Raw genomic sequence first — 24,359 nt, forward strand, 5'->3', positions numbered from 1 at the left:
ATCACTCCTGTATAAGTGATTTCATCTGAATATCATAAATGGTATAAACTTAAGTTTCCCTCTACAAAACTTTTCCTTATAAATATAGAAATAAAGCCTATATGAGGAATGAAGAGTGGATCACCATATAAGCTGGATAAAGCATCACTTTCCTGCTTAACTCCTCTTCTCCAGATAAGGTAAAGGTTTCTCTAGTTTTGTCCCATTCTAGGGCGTGTTGCTTATCTCCGTTTCATGGCTGAGGGAGCTAGTGTTGTCCAAAGGCATTTTCTCTGGTAATGTGGCCAGCATGGTTATACACTAAACCATACAGAATTCTGTTACCTTCTCACCAAAGGGATGCCTCTTAATCTACTTGCCTTTGCATGCTTTCAAACTGCCAGGTGGACAGCAGCAGGAGCTCAGCCTGTAGCACAGCACTTGGATCCCAAACCTGGCCTACTGCTTTCCAATTGATAAGCTCAGCATCTTTAACTGCTGAGCCATGGTGCCCCCCTTCTCCAAGTAACCAAAATGCAATTATGAAACATATATACAAATAGGATCAAAAACTGATTTCTATTAATCTGCAAATTTATTTGAGAAATTTTATCTTGATGGAACAATGTGAAAGAGTGCTTTGAAGTGCACCAAGCTAGTCTCTCCCCCCCCCTTTTTTTTTTAAAAGCCTCTCTCCAAGTATAAAATAAGTAAAAATTGATCCAAAACATGTAGTAAATTTGGGTAAAAATAGAGGTATATCTATTAAAAGAAATCAGATTACTAATTTTCCAACTGATTATTCTAGTGATGCATTAACTATCACAGATGGAAAATTACCCTGAGATACTTGGATTTAGCTGGGGTGTATAATTTTTACCCTCTCTTACTATAGCAGCCATCATGAATACAAAATAAATATATGTTAAAGTTGATATAGCCAGCATTTAATCTACTCTAATTTTTTGATATCTTGACACTGTTTTCTCAGCTGACATAACATGATATAATACTATGTAAATGCAGATATGCCCATTGTCAGTAGTAAATATAGGATGCCTCCAACAATAATCAGGACTTTAGGAGTGGATTTAACTGTAATTGGAGAGACTTAATATACTTCTTAAATACCATAGTCACGAGGTTTCCAAACCACTGGTGAGCAAGTTCATGACCCACAACAAGGGCTACCCACTGGCGAGAGGAAGAACAAGAGTTTTTGGGATCAATCAGCAGTGCAGTTTCCCTGCATGAGAAAAAACAGAGATGTAACAATGTGAAATCAAAAAAGTGAAATTTAAAAACAAGTTAGAGAACTCATCTAATCGTCAAATGTCTATGGAGATTCTCAGTCATTCTTTTGAAGACCTTTCTTTAGTTGAAGAAGCTTCTTGGATGAGAAGGGAAAGGTCTTCAAAAGAAAAACCAGAAAGTCCAAATGCCTCTTGAAAAAGCACCTTTGGGTCATCTAACAAAACTCATGTAGAATCAATAAAATTGTTCTTCCCTATGCAGTAAGGAGACACAGTTTTCAGAACACTCAAAAGAACCTACATACACTAAAGCTAATTAGTGTATTACATTACCAGACAGGAAACTCCCTATTGAATAAATATATCCCTCTATGCAAATAATAGGTTGCTATGATTATTTGAATTATAACACAAAGATCTTTATTATTATAGTATAAAACTGGTCAATGCAGTTTTAATTATAATAAAGCAATTAATATTTCTTCAAATATGTTAAGAATTCATTTCAAAATATTTCTATTAAAACTCCACAATGCCATGATTTATTTCAGCACGTTATAAAACACCATAAATCAAGAATAAAAGGGAGTTTTATGTATTTCCATGATAACTCCGTACTATTCATAATGCAATTTTTTTTATCCATTTTCAGTTGACATGTTTAGTTTGTTACTGTAATTTATTATCCCAACCTAACTATGTGATCCTCATGATCCTTATTATTTGACTTGTTAAACATTAAAGACATATGCATAGTGACACTATTATTTTGGTAGTTAAGACAAGAAAAATTTTGGATTAAGTTTTTGTTGTTTTAGAATAAAATAACATGATATTATTACCACCATGTACCAATACATAAAAGTGCAGACTATACTATATTTTGAAGGTGATATAAGAAAATATCATAATATTTCTTAAGAAGGCAGGGCAGAGTTTGTTATAAACACTCACACCTTACAGACCATTTGTTCTTTTTTTGTTGAAGAAAGGAAAAAATTTGCATTTCAACAATTTTACAATCTACAGAATGAATTCTTTGGGGCCAATTTTTTAAAAAAGATTTGAAGACCAAATGTGGCTTACCAACAGTCTTAAAAGTGAATGAGCAGTGTGCTGGGCAGGCAGCCAAACATAATTCTATTACGTGTGAGTCTAATTCATGCACCTTTGTAAATTGTAATTACTTGCAGAGAAAAGACACGGCCCACATAATTATTGGAATATTCTGGTGTTGTAAAGATTCATTTAATAAAATATAGAAATAACAAATAGGACTAAAATATAATTGAAATTATTTGCTTGTATTTAAAAATGATTTTTATCTAGAAAGTCAGCATGCTAAAAGAAGCTTAATTATTTTCTCTTTCCTATCTTATCTTGACAGAATTCACCCTAAAAGTGATTACAATTATATTTAATCAGGATTTGAAACTGGAACTCTGACTATACTTAAAACTGTTTGTACTTTCATTAAGAAAAAATGAATTAATTTCTGAAAAAACTTATGGAAGAAAATATCAATATTCATAATCTATATAGAATAGAATAGAATAGAATAGAATAGAATAGAATAGAATAGAATAGAATAGAATAGAATAGAATAGAATGTTTATTGGCCAAGTGTGATTGGATATATACATTAACTATTGTTAATAGAGCAATTCAATAAACAAACTTCATTGAATTTATGCTTGTGTGCTCCCCCACATCTTTGATATTGCCATGAAGAGTCTGAAAGCTTCACTTAAAATGGAACTTTTAGTTTCTCCAATGTTAGAAAACGGAACACTTTACGAACAAAAAAAACCCCAACCATAACCTTGTGTCTTAATATGCTCTGTTACCAGAGTTTGTAATCCATGAAATAAACTAGCGTAATCTACTCAACTATGATTTATTCAAAAAATCAGTTTATAGTACCACAATTTGACTTATGAAACTTTACTTCTAACCAAAACTACCATATATACAGTTTTCATGCATTTACTGTGATGCAAGCTTTGAAATAAACTTCACATAGCTTTTTAAAAAGTCCTCAAATTTTCCCCTTTCCCCTTTCCATTCCTTCCTACTCAGCAATTTGAATCAACTTGGCCTCTCACAAAAGGTTGCCCGCTCCAGCTAAACACTATGACTCTGTTCCATCAATACAGGTAGTCCCCAATTAACGTCCATTAATTTAATAGCCATTTAAATTTATGATGGCACTGAAGAAAGTAGCTTATAGAATAGAATAGAATAGAATTTTTTATTGGCCAAGTGTGATTGGACACACAAGGAATTTGTCTTGGTGCATATGCTCTCAGTGTACATAAAAGAAAAGATACGTTCATCAAGGTACAACATTTACAACACAATTGATGGTCAGTATATCAATATAAATCATAAGGATTGCCAGCAACAAATTACAGTCATGCAGTCATAAGTGGAAAGAGATTGGTGATGGGAACTATGAGAAGATTAATAGTAGTGCAGATTCAGTAAACACAGTGTTCAGTGTTGATGGAATAATTTGTTTAGCAGAGTGTGATGTTTAGGTCATGTGATGATCATTTGCAATATTCCTAGAGGGCTTCCAACAAGCAAAATCAATAAGGAAAGTCAAATTAGCTTAATGATGTGATTCGTTTAATGACTGCAATAAAAAGGTTATAAACTAAACCCTGGCAAGACAGAGTGTCTCTGGGTGTGAGGTTTGTTGGCTCAGGGAGAATTACCATCTTTGGTCTTAGATGAGGTGGCACTACCCCAAACAGACCCGTGCGCAATCTGGGGGTTCTCCTGGACTCACGATTCCTGCTCAAAGAGCAGGTGGCAGTCACAGCCAGGAGGGCCTTAGCGCAACTGCGAGTTGTGCACCAGTTACAACTTTTCCTGGACTGGCAATCCCTACTCACAGTCACTCATGCCTTAGTCACTTCCTACCTTGACTATTGCAACACGCTCTACATGGGGCTGCCCTCGAAGAGCATCCGGAAGCTCCAGTTGGTGCAAAATGCAGCAGCCTATATAGTTTTATGCAAACCCCGGTGTGCACATATATCACCTCTCCTGCGGGAGCTGCATTGGCTGCCAATTTGCATCTGGATACCATTCAAGATGCTGGTTGTCACCTTTAAAGCCCTTCATGGCTTGGGACCAGGTTATCTGAGGAACCATCTCTTGCCGGTCTCATCTACCTGACCCATTAGAACAGGGAGGCAGGGAATGTTGTGGGTCCCATCCCCAAGGGAGATATACCTGGTGGGACCCAGAAGAAGGGCCTTCTCCTTGGTGGCTCCCTCTCTCTGGAACATCATTCCCCCAGAGATTAGAATGACCCCCACCCTAATTCTCTTTCGGAAGGTGCTGAAGACCTGGTTTTGCATTAGGCCTGGGGAACCCAGAGTGGGATGGAATCCATTAAATGGCTCGTGTGACTGGCTGTCGCTGGGGTAGGAGGTGGGGGTCAGGATGTAATAAATTATTACATTAATTTATTTGATTTTTTATGAGTTTTACTGTTTTTTTAATTGTGTTTTTTTATATTCTAAGCCGCTTTGCATCGCCATGGGCGAATAGGCGGCAATATAAATCAAATAAATAAAATAAATAAATAAAATCAGGCACAACTCACTTAACAACTACATCATTTATTGTTGTGTACATCAATTATCTGTACACTTAAGTAGATCAACGAAAGGGATTTATATAATGGAGAAAAATTAAAATAGAATTAGTTGACCTAATCAACTAGTCAAAAGTATTAAATTAATTAGGACAGACTGTAGCATTCACTAGGTTCCATTAACATCACCAATCAGTTATGTTTAATTGGACACAGCCAAGAGTCCTACAGTGAGGGAGATGGCCTGTTTTTAAATATAACAAATAAATAAATACATTATAGGAATACCTAAAAAGGTAAAGGTAAGGGTAAAGGTTCCCCTCGCACATACGTGCTAGTCGTTGCTGACTCTAGGGGGCGGTGCTCATCTCCGTTTCAAAGCCGAAGAGCCAGCGCTGTCCGAAGACGTCTCCATGGTCATGTGGCCGACATGACTCAACACCAAAGGTGCACGGAACACTGTTACCTTCCCACCAAAGGTGGTTCCTATTTTTTCTACTTGCATTTTTACATGCTTTCAAAACTGCTAGGTTGGCAGAAGCTGAGACAAGTAACAGGAGATCACCCCGTTGCACAGCAGCACTAGGGATTCGAACTGCTGAGCTGCTGACCTTTCGATCAACAAGCTCAACGTCCTAGCCCCTGAGCCACCGCGTACCTAAATCTAGTCAATTGACTCATTTTGTCTATTTAATATTTTCCAAGAGAAAGAGCTAAAAAGAAAAGCAAGCTGAAAATAAGACTCTCCATAACGGAAATCTCTGTCAAAGCCTGGCAACACAAAAATATATTCCAAGACATTATATAGCAGCCAACCCACAATTACTGATGCCCAGCAGAACAATTGGGAAGAGGCTTGCAATGTAATGAAAGTTCTTCTGTATTCCTCTGGTCCAAGGACTCGAGAAATATCAAGCACGCCTGGGCAAATTTTGTGTGAAATGGTCTCTATTCCCCAAATTGTGAATTTGGACACCATTTATGTGACTGCCCACTATTAAGAAGGGTTTTGACTGGATTTGCAAGTCTGATATGTAACAATTGCTAAATGTTCAAAACAAACTGTGTTTCATTAAATAAAGCCAGCATTTCTAATCATAGCTTAATGCTTGGCTGTCAATAAATCATCATTAACTCTAAAGATAGCAGGCTGGTTTGCCATGTCACGGTAAAGGCTGATTCAGCCGCAAACACATCAAAGTACATCCAAGCCAGCTATGATTTGGTTTGTTTCAGGTTAATATAAGAATATCATGCCCCGGGTTCTATGTGCCCAGAAAAGGCAAGAAAACAAAACATTAACTGAAAATAAACAATGGAACTGCCTTTGGTGCTAGTAAATGGATGATGTTATTATGTTCATGTATTACATTAATCTCCATACATAAGCCACAGATTACTCAGAAATGATGTATACATGAGCATGCTGATCTAATCCTAACTTACATGTCTGGACTACTGGTAGCCTTTAACTTATGACCACTGGGGTCATTATGACCACTGGGGTCATAACGGGGACTGAAACCTCAGTTGCTGAGCAAAGCAGTAGTTAAGTGAAACAACAGCAACTTTACCATTCCCGTTTGTGTTAAGTGATATCATAGGTCAATAAGCAAATGGACATCTGCCTTTCTGCTTTGGGTCTGAAAATCCTAAATGATGAATTCAGGCAGGATTTTCAAACTCAAAGGGAAATGCAAGTCTCTCCACTTTGGCTCTGCAAATCCCAGAGAATTTGCAGAGTGAGTCTCCCCACTCTGAAACTGAAAACCCTACTTAGATTTTGGCAAAGAGGATTTTCAAACCCAGAAAGGAGAGGCAAATTTATTTTCTCTGGGTCTGAAAATCCTGCTTGAATGAAAGAAAACCTGCCTCAGTTCCACTCAACTTTCTGGGGAAACCAGCAGGGAAGACTCCAAATGGTGATCACTTGATCTTGGGAGGTTTGACAACAGATTATAAATACAAATGGGTTGCCAAGCACTCAGATCGCAATCATATGACTGCAGGAGTGTTGCAATGACTGTACCTTCAATAACAGGTCACAAATACCTTTGTTTAGTACTCTCTTAATTTCCAACCGTCCTGAACTAACGGTCATAAGGTATAAAAATAAGAACTCGTAAGAACTCATTGTAGAATAATATAAAGATTCAATAAGCTGGGATCAAGAATAAGGAGGAAAAAAGCTAAATAAAATGGAATTGAGCAGTTAGCTTCTTTTCATTACCTTGCTGGAAAAACCAAAGAAAGTGCATGTCTTTAATGTTTATAGTTCTAGCACTATTATGTAGCAATGAATATGAATGCAACTTAGTTATGATTCTTTATTTCTGAAATTATTCTTTGAAGGATAATTGAAAGTTCATACTACCCAAGATGGAATACAGTTCAAGTTCAAAGAAGCTACTTCAAGCTAATCAGTATGAAACCTAATTCATTCCTTTACAATCTATTTAATAAATCTGGGATAATTAATAAAATGGAAACATGAATATAAGAATATGAAAATAATATTTTAATATCATACCTATAAGTAACAAGGCCCCAGTTCTCCATGGCACCTTTTAAAATAAATATAAAGTTTTATTGATATTGATACACACAACAGTCTGCAGAAGTACTTTAGAATGTAAAGAACAGTCAGACTTTAAAAATATATGTTACCTGCTGCAAAGTCTGCAATAGCTATAAGATCAATTTTAGGGAGAGGGTAAGGAACATTGAAGTAGTCCTTATAAAAAGGCAAAGTTTTAGCAGCAACCTATAGAAATAAAAAAATGAAAAATTATAACAAAGCATGTTTGACTTTATATTGCTCATCTGTTAGAACAGACAATGAATGGTATTGAATATCAATCGTTACTTCTAGAAAGCTTGATGCATTTTTAAATTTTCTACTAATAAAGATAGCATAAATTCATGATTTACCAAATTATAAGACATCAAAAATGTATTATTATGGTGTTTTTTATAAAGGGGAGTGGGACTTCTTAAAATATAAGAGGAAATTCACAACCTAATATTGCATATCTTTGAAAGTTTGTTTTCCAGATGCCACTACTCTTTAAGCCCATGAAATGTGTAACTCTGAAATCCTTAATTTCAGAGTTATGAGAATCATTTTGTTATGACAATTGACCTCTATGAGATCAATATCTGTGGCAAAATATACATTCTGCTAATTGTAGCTCATCTCACTATTAAACACAATGGAATTTGCCTATTTATGTGTCTGTTTAACTCAGTGCTTTTGGCACTGCTTAATAACAATACTCATTACTTCAAATACAATTTTGTCCCATTTTTACCCAAAGATACAAGGGATTATGTTCCAGACGGTCTATATTTATTCATTCATTTTATTCATTTAGAAACTTTACAGAAAATTTGTATATAGCTGCCTACCCACAGCAACTCTAGGAAGCTTATAAGTAATAGAAACACAGTATAGAAAATAAAAAATAATAAATAATAATTCCCCATCTACCTACCCACCAACAACACACAGTCAAATGAGCCATTTGATGGGTTCCCCAGGTCCATTGGCAAAACCAAATCTTCAGGGCCTTAAGAAAGACTGGGAACTGCAAGATGTACTTCTTTGGGGACAGAATATTCCTTGTTCTAATGGTTAAGTGGATGTGACTGGCAAGCGATAGTCCTTCAGATAACCAGGGCCAAGCCACGAAAGGCTTTAAAGATGACAACCAGCACGTTGAATTGCACCTGGAAAGTGCACAAGTGCACAAAACTATGCAGGCTGCTGCACTTTGAACAACTGGAGATTCCAGATGCTTTTCAAGGGCAGCCCCAAATAGTGCGCGTTAAAATAGTCAAGACCCGAGGCGACTAGAGAATGAGTGATTGTGAGTAGAGACTGTTGGCCCAGGAAAGGACATAAGTGTCTCACAACCTGTAGTTATGTAAATGACCTCCTGGTTACGACTGCCACCTGCTCCTACAGTACAAGTCGTGAGTCCAGGAGAACAACCAGATTATATACTAGGTTTGTTTGGGGCAGTGCCACCCTATCCAAGACTAAAGGTAGCAATTCTCCATGGTCCAAAGAACAATATGTTATCTATATATTCTATCTATATATTCTTGTATATAATAATGTCAGAGATGGTTAAAATTCCCTATATCTAACATATAAACATGCATTTGAACTTGCAAATTAAATGAAATTAAATGAATTTTTTAACACTTTGGTTTTGTTTTCCAGGACCTGCCATAGAGCTAGATATACAGATCTTTAAGCCTTTCTTACCTCTAATGCAAACTTCCCTTGTTCTGCTTTGCCAACAGGAGTGTAAACACGGATTAATATACCATCAGTGATCCTGGTCTCAACAAAGTCATATTCTCCGACCACAAAAGCAACAAGATATGTTGACATCACAGGAGTACGAGCAAATTTCACTTCTACCAAATTTTCATCATCAGGATAGGGCATCCGATCAGTAATATTCTGTCCAACAAATTATGAGGAGATTGAATATATTGAATGTGAAGCAATACTAAATTTTATAAAGTGGAAGTGATACATTCTGGTCTATTTCTCAGTGTTAAATTACAATAACATGATTTCAATTCTCTCATTTGCATCCATCTACTACACACTTCAATTCCAATTTCATTCTAGGATACAGTCCCACTGGGCTTTTTTAACTTACAATATTTTTTTATTAGTGGATATGTGTTTTTAAAGATATTTTTAAAGACTAAAAGTACAAATTCTGAAATAAAAAAATAAGGGAAGTAAAGAAGCGTAATCAGTAAATGAATAATGTGCAAAGAAAAAGTTAAAAAGTAATGGTTTTCAATCTGTTACAGATTCATTTATCTAAGCTGCAACGTATCTATCTTCTCTAATGTTGCAACATATTCTCTTTCTTTTCATACAGGTAGTCCTCAACTTATGACCATAACTGAGACTAGATTTTCTGTTGTTAAATGAGGCAGTTAAGTGAGTCCCGTCCAATTTTAAAACCTTGCCATAATTTTTAAGTGAATCACATGTCGTTAAGCGAATCAGGTTTCCCCCAATTACTTTGCTTGCCAGAAGCTGGATAAGAAGGTTGCAATTGATGATTGCATGACCCCAGGACATTGCAAATGTTGTAAATACATGGTGGTTGCCAAGTATCCAAATTTTGTTCATGCAACTGTAGAGGAGGATACGCTGGTTGTAAGTGCGAGGACGAGTTGTAAATCACTTTTTTCATGCCACTGTAATCTTTGAATGGTCACTAAACAAATGGTTGTAAACTGAGGACCACTTGTAATATACAGGTAGTTCTTTAATCATTCAATGGCTGATCAAAGCTATTATGCCCTCAGAAATGGTACTTTTTAAATGGTGGTCACATGACTGTGGGGCGTTTCTCACTATTGTTGACTCAGCCTTCCATTCTTCCTAGGTCAGTAAAATAAGGAGCCAAACTGTTGGGGGCAATATGCGACTCTGTAAATCGCTTAGAGAGGGCTGTAAAGCACAGTGAAGCAGTATATAAGTCTAAGTGCTAGGGCTATTATAAAACACTGCCTACTTCCTCCTGCATGGTTACAGTCAATTATTGTGTTCTGTATGCATGGCAACCTGTTCACACTTATGACCAGTCGCTAAATGTTCCTACAATCATGTGACAATCAAACTTCTCTCTTGGCTTTCCCAGAAAATTACTGGTAAATATGGGGAAAATTGCAAGCTACTGCTATCTGAGAGAAAGCCGAGATTTCCTGCTAGCAGGCAAGGGCTGTCAGCCAGGAGGAATCTCAGCTCCACATGCTTCAAGAGTAAAAGGATTGCTTGCTGAGGGAAAGGAGAACTGCTCCAGAAGGCTAAAGAAACAGACCTCAGATCCTGAAAATCTGAGCTCTGTTTCTGCAGCCCTTTGAAGAAGTTCCCCTTTGTGCATGGGGGGGAGGGGAAACTCCTTTGGTGGGTTTCAGGAACAGAGTCGGGATCTTCAAGATCTCTGCTTCTCAACCTGTCAGACTTCATCTGCCTTCTGTGTGTAGAGAAATTATCTTCCATGTACAGAAGGTTGTGTAGATTAATGAAGCTCAGATCCCGAAGATCCTAGCTCCATTTCTGCTGTGCACTGGAACAGTTTCTTTCCACATACAAAGGAGAGCTGAACTTAGCAGAAAGCTCTTTCGCTCTGTCTGCTTAACATCCTGGAAATTATATGGGCATGTCACTTAATGACAGCTTCACTCAACAACTTGTCCCAACTGTGATCCCAAACCCATAAATCACAAGTTCATTTTTTTTTCAGCAAAAAGTTCATAAGGAGTTTCCAGTCACTAATAAATGTAGTTATTATCCTTTCTATAATCAAACAAGTCAATTTTGCCATCTCTGCTCATTCTGTCATCTTCATCAACTATTCTTACATTGTGGGTATTTCAGATTCTTTTCATTTTTGTGCATATAATAATCTCGAAGCAGTTAGTCTTCCATAACTATTTTTTAGTTGTCTATCTATTAGTACCAACAAGAATAGTTCTGGTTTCAACTGACTATTAATCTTTAAAGCATTTTGTATCATTATATATATTTGAATCCATTTTTTTTTGTAATTCACCAGGCTTGATAAAATGATTCTTCATTATTTTCTACATTTACAACATAAACTTGAAGTATCCTTATACATTCTAAATAATTGTAGTTAGATGCCAACAGTGAAACATTTTATAAGTTCCCTTTTAAAGTGTGGCATAATGTAAATTTTAGTGCTTTTAGTCACATATTTTTCCATTATTTTATCAGTATATTATATCCATTTTTTTCTTATCACATTTTATTGTAACTATTTCACTTGTTCTTCTATTTTAAATTTCAGCAAATGTTTATAAATTTTAGCAAGTACACAGTTCAATTTCAAATCATATCTTATGCTATTATCTGCCTCAGATTAACTCAGATTATTCATATGAAAACCATTGGAAACTATATCGCTCTGTTGATCTTTTTATTTCATCTTATATTCTCCATGCTCTTATTGAAACACCTATCTATATGTTAACCATCTGTCTTTGCCTATTGAAACCCATAAAGGCATTTGGAGCACAATGTGAATTAATATCTCAATATGGCACTTCTAAAATAGTGATTTTTTAAAAAAAAAAGCTACATTAATTTTAATTTTATCATACCACAGAAAGCCATGTAATCCAAACTTAGGCCATATCTTATAGTAACTTTTTTTGTTTATCAAACCATTTTGTAACATAATTTTAGATTAGTAAATTACTTACCATATTTGACAGAGCTACTCTGTCTTTGGGAACCACCAATGAAATATCAAAAGTTGCCTTGATAGCTGGCTCATCCCAACAAGGAAAGGCCCTGCGAGCATCAGTAGCCTGCAGGAAAGAAAAAAGCAGCATTAAAAAGCCAAAATATTTGAGGCATTCTGACAGAACCAAGAACTGTCATATTCAGTATTCAAAAGAATACACATACACACACAGTCAAAAGGAAGAAAAAGCATATTTTTGGAAATTATTGGTAAAAAAGAGTCACAAATTGCAGAAACTGAAAAGAATTTTTAAAAATACCAATTTGATACAACCAATTAATATTAACAGGACAACTATAAATCAAAGGATTTCTTACCTCAAATTGGGTAACAGCAGCAAACCGAGTATCTCCAGAAGGGGTGATATATTTACTTCGATAGAATCCTTTCATTTTGTCATTCAATTCTCCAACAAAATCTATCTTTAATGTTCCCATCCCTGTGTTATTTAAAAAAAAGCATACACAGAGATATTATTATCCTTATTGAAAAGAAAGATGCTAAACCCAGTATATTTAAGCACAGGTAAAGTAAGAATACAACAGATTCCAAACGTATGCAGATTCTGGGACTCTGAAGAATAATAGATAAAAGGTGCACAAAAGACAAACAAAATGATAATAAAGGAACAATATATGAGTAAATAATAGGAGACTTGGGAGATCCATGAAAAGAAGCTAGTTATTTTAATAACAATTCTTGGAGTATTTAACTATTCAATTCACACACATATTACATGCTTGTACAGACTCCTGATTGGAGTCATTTATTGTTCACAATATAGCTTAGAGGGAATCCTGCTCACCAGGTTATCATATGACTAGGTACAGCTCTCAGTAATTAGTTCTTAAGACCAACATTACATACTAAAGGAAAAATGAGACCATGCAAAGAAGAAAGATGGATTATATAAATTCACAAATAATAAGAGTTCTTTTTCTTGTGGTCTTGATAATTCATATTGACAGGTGAACTTTGTTAAAGCTTCTTACCTGAGGAAAGAGCTGGTTATCATAAGGGGAATCTAGGCTTCCATCTTTCTGGAACAAAAAGTCTAGTCTATAGTGTTGAAAGAAAGTACAGGGCTCACCTAATTGCCCAGCATATCTCCAATATGGGAATGAATCAGTTCAAAAAAAGGGCAAAGCATTAGCAGCACAAATGGTGCTGTCCATTCCCAATTAAGAAGAACAAAATGAACATCCAAAGAATGAAACAGTGTCTTCAGTAATGTTGAGAAGTTAGAAAAAAAGATGGTGTTGAGATTCAAGAGAATGTTCAAGAATGACTTTGAAAGCAATTAAATAGATGAGTACTTTGCTCCAATTAACAGTACAGAAGGGTTTCCTCATAAAGCATTGAACTTTCCAGTTTCCTGAGCACTATAAAAGTTATCTCCCATGAGAGAAGGTGAATCAGATGAAGATGTAGGCTAAAAGAATTCTAATATTAATATAAAAGAACAAGAAAAAGGGTTTCAGGATAGAAGCAGCAGGGAAATCAGAAACAGAGGATATAGATGTGCTAGGTCTTTCATGAATCTCCTCATTAGCAGATTAGAAACTGTAAACTCATGAAAGAAAAAAATAGTAGAATTTTATATCTTTAGGGAAGATATAAGCAACTTCAGGTGTTCAGAAAACATCAAAATGCTATTCCATGAATACTGCATGAGATTAATTTAATGTTTCGGGGTGGTTCCTCAAAGATTTCCATTTGACCATGCAGGAAGCTCTTCTGGAAGGTTTCTAAAGTCCATTTTCTGTTTCTAGCTATGGGCCTCTTTATTGCCGAAAATCAGAAGTTTTTGACAGAAAAGCCATTAAATGTGGTTCTGTGATTACAGGAAATTGCTATGTTACCAGGCATCCAAAGTCCCTAGAAATGTCTACTATAATTTTGAATGGTTGCTAAGCACCACATTGTAAGTTGGGGACTATCTGTATCTTCAAAAAAAACCCAAAGAGTATTAAGCAATAAATCAAAAGGAAAAGAAATAAAACAATAAAATGAGAGGAAAGCATCTCCCATAAATCAACAGCAGAAAAACTGGAAATGCCAGATGCCAAAAAGAAAACATATTCTGCTGACACTTTTAAAACAAATCTATAGGAATTGTTTTAATAAGATAACACACTGTACTGTACTTAAAAAGACAAATTGCTTACATCTCTATAAATCAGCTTGATGTAGTCCATATCATTCATCTAAAATCTGATTTCCCCACACCTTGCTACAGTTGATGAAGCAAAGGTAAACCTTCTTGTATTTTCTTGTGTTCTCCATTATCTATTTTACATTACTTATCTATTCTTATGTTCTACTGGTTAATTTAACTTGGTTCTTCATGTATAACTCTGTTGTTCTTTTTAAGATCTTAATCAGAACTTTGCTTACATGAATTAATGTAACTTTATTAATGTCAGGCCTGGAAGATGAAGCCCCAGATCAAAGCCTTGAAGCAAGCGGACAAACCTCCAAAGAATTAGTGTGGAAGTTCCAAAAACTGGCCAGAAAGCTGAGGGACTGGACAGAATGCCTCCTCATTTACTACTTTAAAGAAGCCCTTGACCCATACTTCAGGCAAGCTTGTGGCATCAGGGGAGTCCCAGAAAATATACAAGCCTGGTACAAGACAGCAGTGGCCATGGACCTGGAGATCCACCGCCATTGGAAGCCAACTGCAGAAAAACCAGCAAGAAGACCCCTGGGCCGCCAAACCCCGGCTAAACCACTCGAAGCGCCACGGCCCACACTGTCCGGGACTATCAAGTGCTAGCGGTGTGATCAGCATGGACACAGAGCATCCAAATGCCTGGCTCCTGCCCTGGACCCTCCAGTCCAGACCCCCTCCACACCCCGGGGAGAAGAACCCCGCGGAAGCCCACTGGACAAAAGGAAAATAGCCAAGCAGGCTGTTGAGGTTCCTCTCCTTCCAACTGAAGATGAGGGAACTCCAGCCAGAGAAACCCTTCCAGGCTCCACCGAGGGGAGCAGCGGCGAAGACAAACCAATGTTAAGTGAAGTCATCCACCCCTTCGCTATCAAACCCCAGATTGTAGTGCCGGAAACGGGGGCCCAAAGGGAGGTAGAGGCCATCATAGACAATAGCTGCACCAGATGTCTAATCAGCCTCCCCACAGTCCAACAGCTAGGATTAAGCACAAAACTCCTAGCACACCCCATCCATTTTAAACAGATCGATGGGACACTAATAGGTGGAGCCCCAGACACATTAGTCACAGAACTTGTTAGGCTAGAAATGGACTGCCAGCGAGAATTCATCCAATACATCATAGCAGCCAAAATGACTGAATTAATCATATTGAGGGCTCGTGTGCTTAGACAAATGGGGATCAACCATCACCTGAGAAAATGGCTACCGAAAACTAAAAATAGATATCAGACCGCTACCAGCCATCAAGCCATACCATTGCCAAAAGGCCACAAACCCCAACAGCCTCAGCAAGCCCGAAACTGCAGCCCCCACCACAGACAGACTGCCCAGCAGCCCACAGATGCCAAGGAAATACTGAGACCTGTCGGGAGTCTTTAGCAAGGAGGACTGTAACCTCCTCCCCCCTCACTGCTCAACAATGAATGTGATTGAATTCATACCAGGAGCCTAACCAAAGATGTACTCCATGACTCCCAAAGAGATAGAAGAACTAAGGAAATACATCAATGCCAACTTAGTGTGGGGTTTTATCCAGCAGGCAAAATTTAGAGTGGCAGCCCCAGTACTATTTAAAAAAAAAAAAGATAGGGGGATAAGGCTTTCTGTTGATTTTTGTAGAATTAATGCCATGTGCATGGAGAACCCCTACCCTCCACCCCTCATGAAGAACATTGTCAGCCTCCAATTATTACTTTAAGGGTTTAGCTACTTAGTAGAGAGTTTGAATGTTTTATTACTGTGTTAAACGTTTTATTGCTGTTTGTTGTTAGGTGTGATTAATGTGTTGATGGCCCCTTTAAGAGCTCTGACTGACACATCAGAGAAGGAGGGAAGGTTTCAAACAAACAGACTCGCATAATTTTAATGAGCACTGCATGCCAGACATTCCAACCAGAAGATTGACAGAGGGATAACATCAGAAGTAAAGTACCACGTGGCCAAAGAGGAGAAAGACAATGGACTAGAACTGTTTAACCTTTGGAGGGAGGAGGGATGAATAAGGGGAAATGTATCTGTAAGCCATATCTATTTCCAGTTTAAGCTTTCCTTCTATTGCAATCTGACATGCTTAGTAAAGGTTACTGATCTCTAAATCAAATGGAGTCAGGGTCATTCTTTCTTAAGCACTGATCGGAGGCAATCTGATATTAAGCTTAAACTCCACTATGTCAGCCAACCAGGAACACTCCGAGGGGGCTGATAATAAGTATGTACTGGGCAAGAAGCCAACCCTTGAATGCGGGCTGGAGGAGGAAGAACACACGGTAGCGGCGTCACTCCCTTCTAAACTTGATGAAAGCTCTTCAGAATGGTTGGGGAAACTCCAATTAGAGGAGAAGCGAGACAGAGCCAAATGGTCGGTCGGTGTTGGCAGACTTCCGGAGCCAGGAGAGCTTCCAGCTGGAATTACAAGACGGAAGAAAAAAGAAAGGCTTTCTAACTGGCAACAGGAACAAAAAATCAGGGATGAGCTGCAAATTGCCGAAGAGGTGAGATTGTACCGGATGTAATTGAGAGACAAGAGGCTTGTGACAGGTATGAACCCCTCATTCTGGACCCCTGGGGGGAGGGGAAAGAAGAAGAAGGAACATCATTGGGAGCTACCGGAGGGGCGGCCTGTAGCGAAGAGACTTTGGAGGAGCGAGAGCCAGAAACACATTCTCCTGGGCCCGCAGATTCCGATGGAGGCCAGGGGCCCCCTGCTGATCAGATGCTGCAACACAGGAAGAAAAAACCAAATATCCCCCCATCCCTGGGAAATTTGATGGGGATCCTAAAGAACTGGGTTTGTTCCTGGCGTTGGTAGGCAACCACATGAGCGATTGGGGCGGTGATTACTGGTCCGAGGCAGCTTGAGTGAGAAGCATGACCCAGGTTTTGGGTGGAAGGGCTGCAGCCTGGTTTGTGTCCCTGCATAATGAGGACTTCCCCCTCCTGAAAAACTACAACCATTTCATGACCACCTTAAGAATGAGATTTGAGGATCTTCTGGTGGAGCAGAAGGCCAAGATTCAGATGAGATCCATCAGACGAGGGAGGAGACCAGTGGCCGATTATACCCAAGAGTTCCGTGATTTGGTGCCCCTCATGAGGGGGTGGTTGGAAGTGGCTCTTTTGGACATATACAAAGATGGCCTGAATGGGGATCTGTACATGCTGTGCCAGGCGCAAGCTTCCCCTACGACCCTGTATGCTTGGTTCACCTTGGCAGCGGAGATGGAGATCGAATTGGGCAAGGGTCGAAACCGGAGTGAGCGCACCTGGAAGCAGACCCCAACCCAATTCCAAAAGGGCCCCCCAAAGGGTCCTGCCACTGCAGAAGGTGGGAGGCAGAGATTCACTGCATGCTTCAGATGTGGAAAGGAAGGCCACAGAGCCGCTGACTGCCAAGCCAAGTTGGCCCAAAGACGACCCCTGATGGCAGAAAGGAAGCGGTAAAGCCAGCACCAAAGACGCGTGAGGCTGCCAAGAAGGGAACGGTCGTCGTCCAGAGAGCTCCTCCCACCCAGGAAGAGTTGGGGACTCCGACCATTTCCGATGGCAGCGAATCTACTTCTGAATACGATGAAGATCTTCTGATGAGTTGGAAAGGGGGAAATGCTAGCCCTCTTAAGACTCAGGATGTACCAGGTATGTCATCAGCCCAGAGTGGTGGAGAAAATGGAACTGAAATTAAAAACTTTGAGCAGGCCCATAGCATTCTGTCAGCTAGATGGATCAGTTGCAGGGGGAGGCCCAGCCCATTTTGTTACGGAACCCATAGAGATGATCATAGGAAACCATCAAGAGACCCTGAACATTATCATGACACCGGGGATGGACCAACCGGTTTTGCTGGGACTGTCTTGCCTCCAGAAATGGAACCCGTGAATAAATTGGAAAACGGGGGTTCTGCATTTCTGCTCCAAGTCACAGAAGGCAGGGAAAAGAGTTGCCGAAGTAGAAAAGCCTGCGTCCGTCGAATTGATAGAGTCTGTGACGGAGCAACTAGAGGGGAACGAAAAGATTCCAAAACAGTACTGGGACCTGCGGGGGGATTTTAGCGAGAAGGCCTCAGACGTGCTGCCCCCCCATAGGCCTACGGACTGTGCCATAGAAATCCTTCCAGGAGTAAAGTTTCCAAAACCTAAATCCTACCCCATGACACAAAAGGAACTAGGAGAGTTGCGGAATTTTATACACAAGAATTTGGAGCGGGGATTCATTCAACCAGCCCGACCTCGAGTAGCCGCCCCGGTGATATTCTGGGAAAAGAAAGATAGCACTTTTCATCTTATTGTTGATTATAGGAATTTGAACGCCGTATGCTGGAAAACGTTTATCCCATGCCACTAATGAAGGACATGTTGGCTCACTTGGCAAAGGGCAAAATTTTCATAAAATTGGACTTACGAGAAGCTGACTACAGAGTGCGGATTAAGGAAGGAGATGAGTGGAAAACTGCTTTCAATTGTCCTCTTGGTTACTTCCAATTCCGAGTGCTCCCTTTTGGACTGCATGAAACCCTGCGGTGTTCATGCAATTGATAAATGAAGTGCTCCATGGACATTTGTTTAACAGGGTTCTGGTTTATCTTGATGACATCCTTATCTACACAGAGACCATGGAGGAGCATGTGACGCTAGTAAGAGCAAAACTCAAAAAATTACTGGCCGCGGAAGTTTATGCAAAACTGTCTAAATGTGAATTTCATCAAACGAAAATCGACTATTTGGGATACCGTATATCCTCTGAGGGTTTGGAAATGGATCCTGAAAAAGTCCAAGCAGTACTAGAGTGGGCATCCCCTCACACCCGCAAACAATTGCAGAGTTTCTTGGGTTTTGCCAATTTTTATCTTCAGTTCATTCCCTCGTTTGCGGACATTGCCCTGCCAATCACCAATCTCCTGAAAACAAAAGAGAATGAAAAACCCAAACCATCTTTACCACTAGAGCGGTCAATGGAGTGTCAAGCCGCCTTTGAAAAATTGAAATGACTCTTTGCCGCCAAACCTCTCCTCAAGCACCCTGACATGGAGTCCCCATTCGTGGTTCAAGCAGATGCTAGTGATGTAGCGGTGGGGGCCGTTTTACTCCAAAACAGTGCTAAAAGAGAACTTCAACCATGTGCATACACATCTCGAAAACTCACTGAAACAGAGAGGAGATGAACCATCTGGGAGAAGGAAGCATTTGCGGTACACTGGGCTCTCCAAACATGGAGGTGATTCTTAGAGGGGGCCAAACACCCTTTCGAGATATGGACTGATCATAAAAATTTAAGAGGCCCTGAAAACCCCCAGAAAACTATCGCCAAAGCAAGCTCGATGGGCCCAATACTTTAACCGCTTTAATTTCTCCTTGCGATACATTCCGGGGAGCAAGAATTTCCTGGCAGACGCCCTTTCCCACTTACCTCAGTACAATAGTACTCGCAAAGAAATGGCATGCCCTATACTCCCAGTTCAACAACTAGGTGCCCCCGCTATTACCTGTACCCAAGCACAAACCAATGCAGCACTACCAGATGATCTCACCAAGTTGCTGAAGGAAGCCTTGAACATGGATGACTGGTTTTTAGCCCACTCCTATGAATGTACCCTCCATGATGGACTGGTCTGGGTGGGGGCAAAACTCTATGTCCCGGCATTAGCAAGGGAGACCATACTTCAGCGCTGCCATGATGCTAAAATACCTGGACACTTTGGTTTCATGAAAACCTTGCATCTTCTAAAAAGACAATTCTGGTGGCCAGGACTTAAAAAAGACATTGAATCGTATGTAGCAAGTTGTACTGTGTGTGCTGCAGCAAAAAGACCACCAGGAAAACCATCAGGACTGCTCCAAACAGTTGCCCGCCCAGGAGCCCCATGGAAAGAAATATCAATGGACTTCATAGTAGAATTGCCCAAGAGTGGGGGTCATACAGTAATCTGGGTAGTGACAGATTTGTTTTCCAAACAAGTGCATTTCATCCCTTGTCCTAAAATACCCTCAGCTAAAATCTTGGCAAAATTGTTTGTATAGTACATCTACAGGTTACATAGGGTTCCTGAACGTATTATCTCAGACCAGGGAGTGCAATTCACCTCCCATTTCTGGAAAGAGTTTTTACTCCGCCCAGGGCTTAAGCTCCTCCCACCATCCTCAAACTAATGGATCTTGTGAACCCTCGAACTCGGTACTGGAACAATATCTCAGATGTTACAAGATAATTGGGCAGACCTACTACCTTTTGCTTAAGTGGCTTACAATAACTCAGTTCATAGTAGCATGGGTTTCACTCCGTTCAAAGTAGCTTCTGGTCAAGAGTTTGTCCCCATCCCAGAACTTCCCCAAGAGAGGCCTTCTATTCCATCATTGGCTGAATGGATGGAGCAAATACAAAGTACCTGGAAAATAACTCGCAAAGCTATTGATGACGCACATCGTTTGCACAAGAAACAAGCTGATAAAAAAGGGCTCCTGAAAAGAAGTACCAAGTAGGTGATAAAGTTTACCTATCCAACAAATATTTACAAACAATGCAAAAATCGAAGAAACTGGGACCTAAGTATGTAGGACCTTTCCCCATTGTGAGGATTATTAATCCAGTGACTGTCCAACTAGAACTACCAAAAACCTTAAGAAGAATTCACCCAGTTTTCCATATTAGCTTACTGAAACCTGAACACACATCCCCTATTAGAGCTAAGCCTACCAAACCCCCAGTACCTATACTCATAGAAGGGGAACAACATTTGAGGTTAAAGAGATCCTGGACTCTAGAAAACATAGAAATAAAATCCAAAATTTAGTAGCTTGGAAACATTTCCCTTTATCCCAAGCTGAATGGTGAACAAGGAAGATGTTTGCGCCCCCAAGAAGTTGGCACGATTTATGAACAATATCCTGATAAACCTTAACATCTCCTTTTTTTCTTTTCTAGGACTAACGTCCTTGTTGCAGGAGGGCCGAATGTCCGCTTATTACTTTAAGGATTTATTTACTTAGTAGAGAGTTTGAATGTTTTATTACTGTGTTAAATGTTTTATTGCTGCTTGTTGTTAGGTGTGATTAATGTGTTGATGTACCCTTTAAACCAGGGCTGGGCAACTATGGCCCCTTTATGACCTATGGACTTCAACTCCCAGAATTCCTGAGCCAGCATGCTGGCTCAGGAATTCTGGGAGTTGAAGTCCATAGGTCATAAAGGGGCCATAGTTGCCCAGCCCTGCTTTAAACGCTCTGGCTGACACAATCAGAGAAGGAGAGAAGAAGGTTTCAAACAAACAGACGCACACAGTTTTAACGAGCCAGATATTCCAACCAGAAGATTGACAGAGGGATAACATCGGAAGTACTACGTGGCCAAAGAGGAGAAGGACAATGGACTAGAACTGTTTGACCTTTGGAGGGAGGAGGGATGAATAAGGGGAAATGTATCTGTAAGCCATATCTATTTTCAGTTTAAGCTTTGCTTCTATTGCAATCTGACGTGCTTAGTAAAAGTTATTGATCTCTAAATCAAATGGAGTCAGGGTCATTCTTTCTTAAGCATTGATCGGAGGCAATCTGACAGACATGCTAAGTCACTTAGCCAAGGGCAAGTGTTCACCAAACTGCACTTGAGAGAAGCCTATTATTGCATAAGGATCAAAGAAGAAGACGAATGGAAGACTGTCTTTAACTGTCCACTTGGCAGCTTCCAATTCAAAGTCATGCCGTTTGGTCTTCAAGAAGCCCCAGCAGTTTTCATGCAACAAATAAATGAGGTACTACATGAGCACCTATACAAAGGGGTTCTAGTTTACCTAGATGACATTCTTATATTAAGTGAAACTATTGAAGAGCATGTAAAGCTAGCGTGACAAGTGCTGAAAAAAACTCCTAGCCTAAACCAAAGATGTACTCCATGACTCCCAAAGAGATGGAAGAACTAAGGAAACACATCAATACCAACTTAGCATGGGGTTTTATTCAGCCCGCAACATCCAGAGTGATAGCCCCAGTACGATTCAAAGAAAAAAAAGATGGGGATGAGGCTTTGTGTTAACTTTCATCGAATTAATGCAAGGGTGACTTGGAAAAATGTTTGCTACCAGCTCTCTGGGTGTAGCTTGATGGGTGTGGTTGGTAGTCATGTGACTGGGAGAATGTGGCCAACTTGACATCACTCACTTTTAAAGCAAAGAGCTATACATTTCGAAACACATTCTGCCCTTCTGAAGTCCCCAATGCTTTTAGTTTCCCTTCACACCCTAGTGAACTTTGGAGCTTTCTCTTTCAGAAGCAGAATCCAGGCAAAGAAGTAGAAAAATGAGGGGGGATAGGGAGGAGAAGGTGTAAGAAGTGGAATCCAGGCACAGAAATCGAAAAATGGGGGGAGGGGGGAGGGGAATGGGGAATGGGGAGGAGAAGGTGTAAGAAGTGGAATCCAGGCACAGAAGTGGAAAAATGGGGGGGGGGGAAATGGGAGGAGAAAGTCTAAGAAGCAGTATCCAGCCACAGAAATGGAAAAATGGGGGGGGGGGAATGGGGAGGATGGGGAAGTGGAATCCAGTGGACTTCCAGTGGCTCCGCTGGTCGTTGAGAATGGTCTTTTTAGACTGCCAGCCCTGGATCGCGTAGAGCTGCTAAGACAGCGAAAATCAGCTGTCTAGTGGCTTGGAAACCTTTCCCTTGGGTGAAGAGGGAAAGGTGAGCGATCGGATGGAGGTAGAGCTCCCCCAAAAGCACCAGGAATGATCCTGGAAGCTTGAAGGGAACTGCCTTGGGAACCCGAAGAGCTCCGGATCCAGGACGCCTCTGCCTTGCAGAACAAAACGCCGCGACCACTTCTGCGATCAATAATGAGTTTAAATGGATTTTTGACTTAACCAGACAGAGCAATGTCAGGAGGAACGATAGTTGTAAGTACTAGACCTCAACCCCGTGTGTGGATTCCATTTGAGAAGAAAGGAAATGGCATCTGAGTATAATGGCTGTGAAAGTGAAAGTCAAAGAGATGTTTATTAACATTGTTACAGTTTATAACTTTGCTTAAACTTGCTAGATTTTACGTTGATATGAAGAAACTATAAAGTGAAAGCTGGAAGGATTATACAACTGACTTATTCAACTTAAATACTGTGTTTATGAAAAGATCTGACTTTGTTCCAAATTATAAAATCAAAGTAAGATGGCTCCTGTAAAAATACGGCCTGCTGTCTTCAAGGAAGTTGGAGCCCTCTTAGTTCAAATACATAAATTACAAGAGGAGCTGAAGGAATTTTTGAAGGCTCAAATTTCTGTTCGGGATAAAAAAATAAAGGAAATTGAGGAGAAAATATTGAAAATTAAAGATTCTGTTGCATCTGAGAATGAAGAGATAAGAGAAGAAGTGGTGGCAGAATTTAAGACTCTGGTTGAATATATAAAACAATTGGGTGAAAAAGTGGAAGAGATTGATCAAGTTAATCTGAACTTAAAAAACAAAATAGAGGAGTTTCAGACCAAGGCAGAGAATATAAAGCAGTTGGATGATAAATTAATCAAGTTAATGTGGACTTAAAAAACAAAATAGAGGTGCTCCAGACCAAGGCGGAGAGAACAGAAGAAGAGCGGGTTTTATTGCAATACAGACTTATGGAATCGGCATTGAGAGTAAGAGGTTTGAAAGAAAATAAACAAGAGGATTTAAAAAAGATTTTTGCAGAGGCTTTTGTACAGCTGATTGGACAGAAACCAGTGGACTTTGAAATCCAAATTGAAAAAATTTATCGTGTTAATTCATGGGTTGCAAAGCAGAGACATTTGCCAAGAGATGTAGTAATTTATTTTACATCTAGGAAGATTAGAAATAAATTTTAACAAGTTTCTTATAAAAACAAAATTCAAATACTGGGACAACAGGTATTGGTATTGAAAGAAATTCATTCTAAAATGTTAAGAAATAGAAAAGAATATACTTTTTTGGTGGATCAGCTTAGAAATCTCCAGATACATTATAGATGGACTGTACCAGCCGGATTAACAGTAAACTATAAGGGAGGGAAATACTGTTTTAATACAGTTTTTAAAGCA

At 39.4% G+C, this 24,359-nt stretch overlaps 1 protein-coding gene across 4 annotated transcripts in view; it reads right to left on the reverse strand.

Annotated features, from left to right (window-relative positions):
* Positions 1-24,359, reverse strand: part of NPEPPS (aminopeptidase puromycin sensitive) — a 121,446-nt gene that overhangs the window by 49,853 nt on the left and 47,234 nt on the right. For all 4 annotated transcript variants that reach the window (XR_009155192.1, XM_058184199.1, XM_058184200.1 and 1 more), the window contains exons 4-9: positions 12,473-12,594; positions 12,112-12,219; positions 9,116-9,316; positions 7,510-7,606; positions 7,373-7,406; positions 1,111-1,225 (exon numbers count right to left, since the gene is read on the reverse strand). Coding sequence is in view for 3 of the 4 variants with exons in the window: in XM_058184199.1 (XP_058040182.1) it covers positions 1,111-1,225; positions 7,373-7,406; positions 7,510-7,606; positions 9,116-9,316; positions 12,112-12,219; positions 12,473-12,594 (677 nt within the window). In the remaining variant the exon portion in view is untranslated. The remainder of the gene's footprint in view (positions 1-1,110; positions 1,226-7,372; positions 7,407-7,509; positions 7,607-9,115; positions 9,317-12,111; positions 12,220-12,472; positions 12,595-24,359) is intronic.

Source organism: Ahaetulla prasina, chromosome 4, assembly GCF_028640845.1.
Source record: "Ahaetulla prasina isolate Xishuangbanna chromosome 4, ASM2864084v1, whole genome shotgun sequence".
In the NCBI taxonomy this organism is placed as follows: Eukaryota; Metazoa; Chordata; class Lepidosauria; order Squamata; family Colubridae; genus Ahaetulla; species Ahaetulla prasina.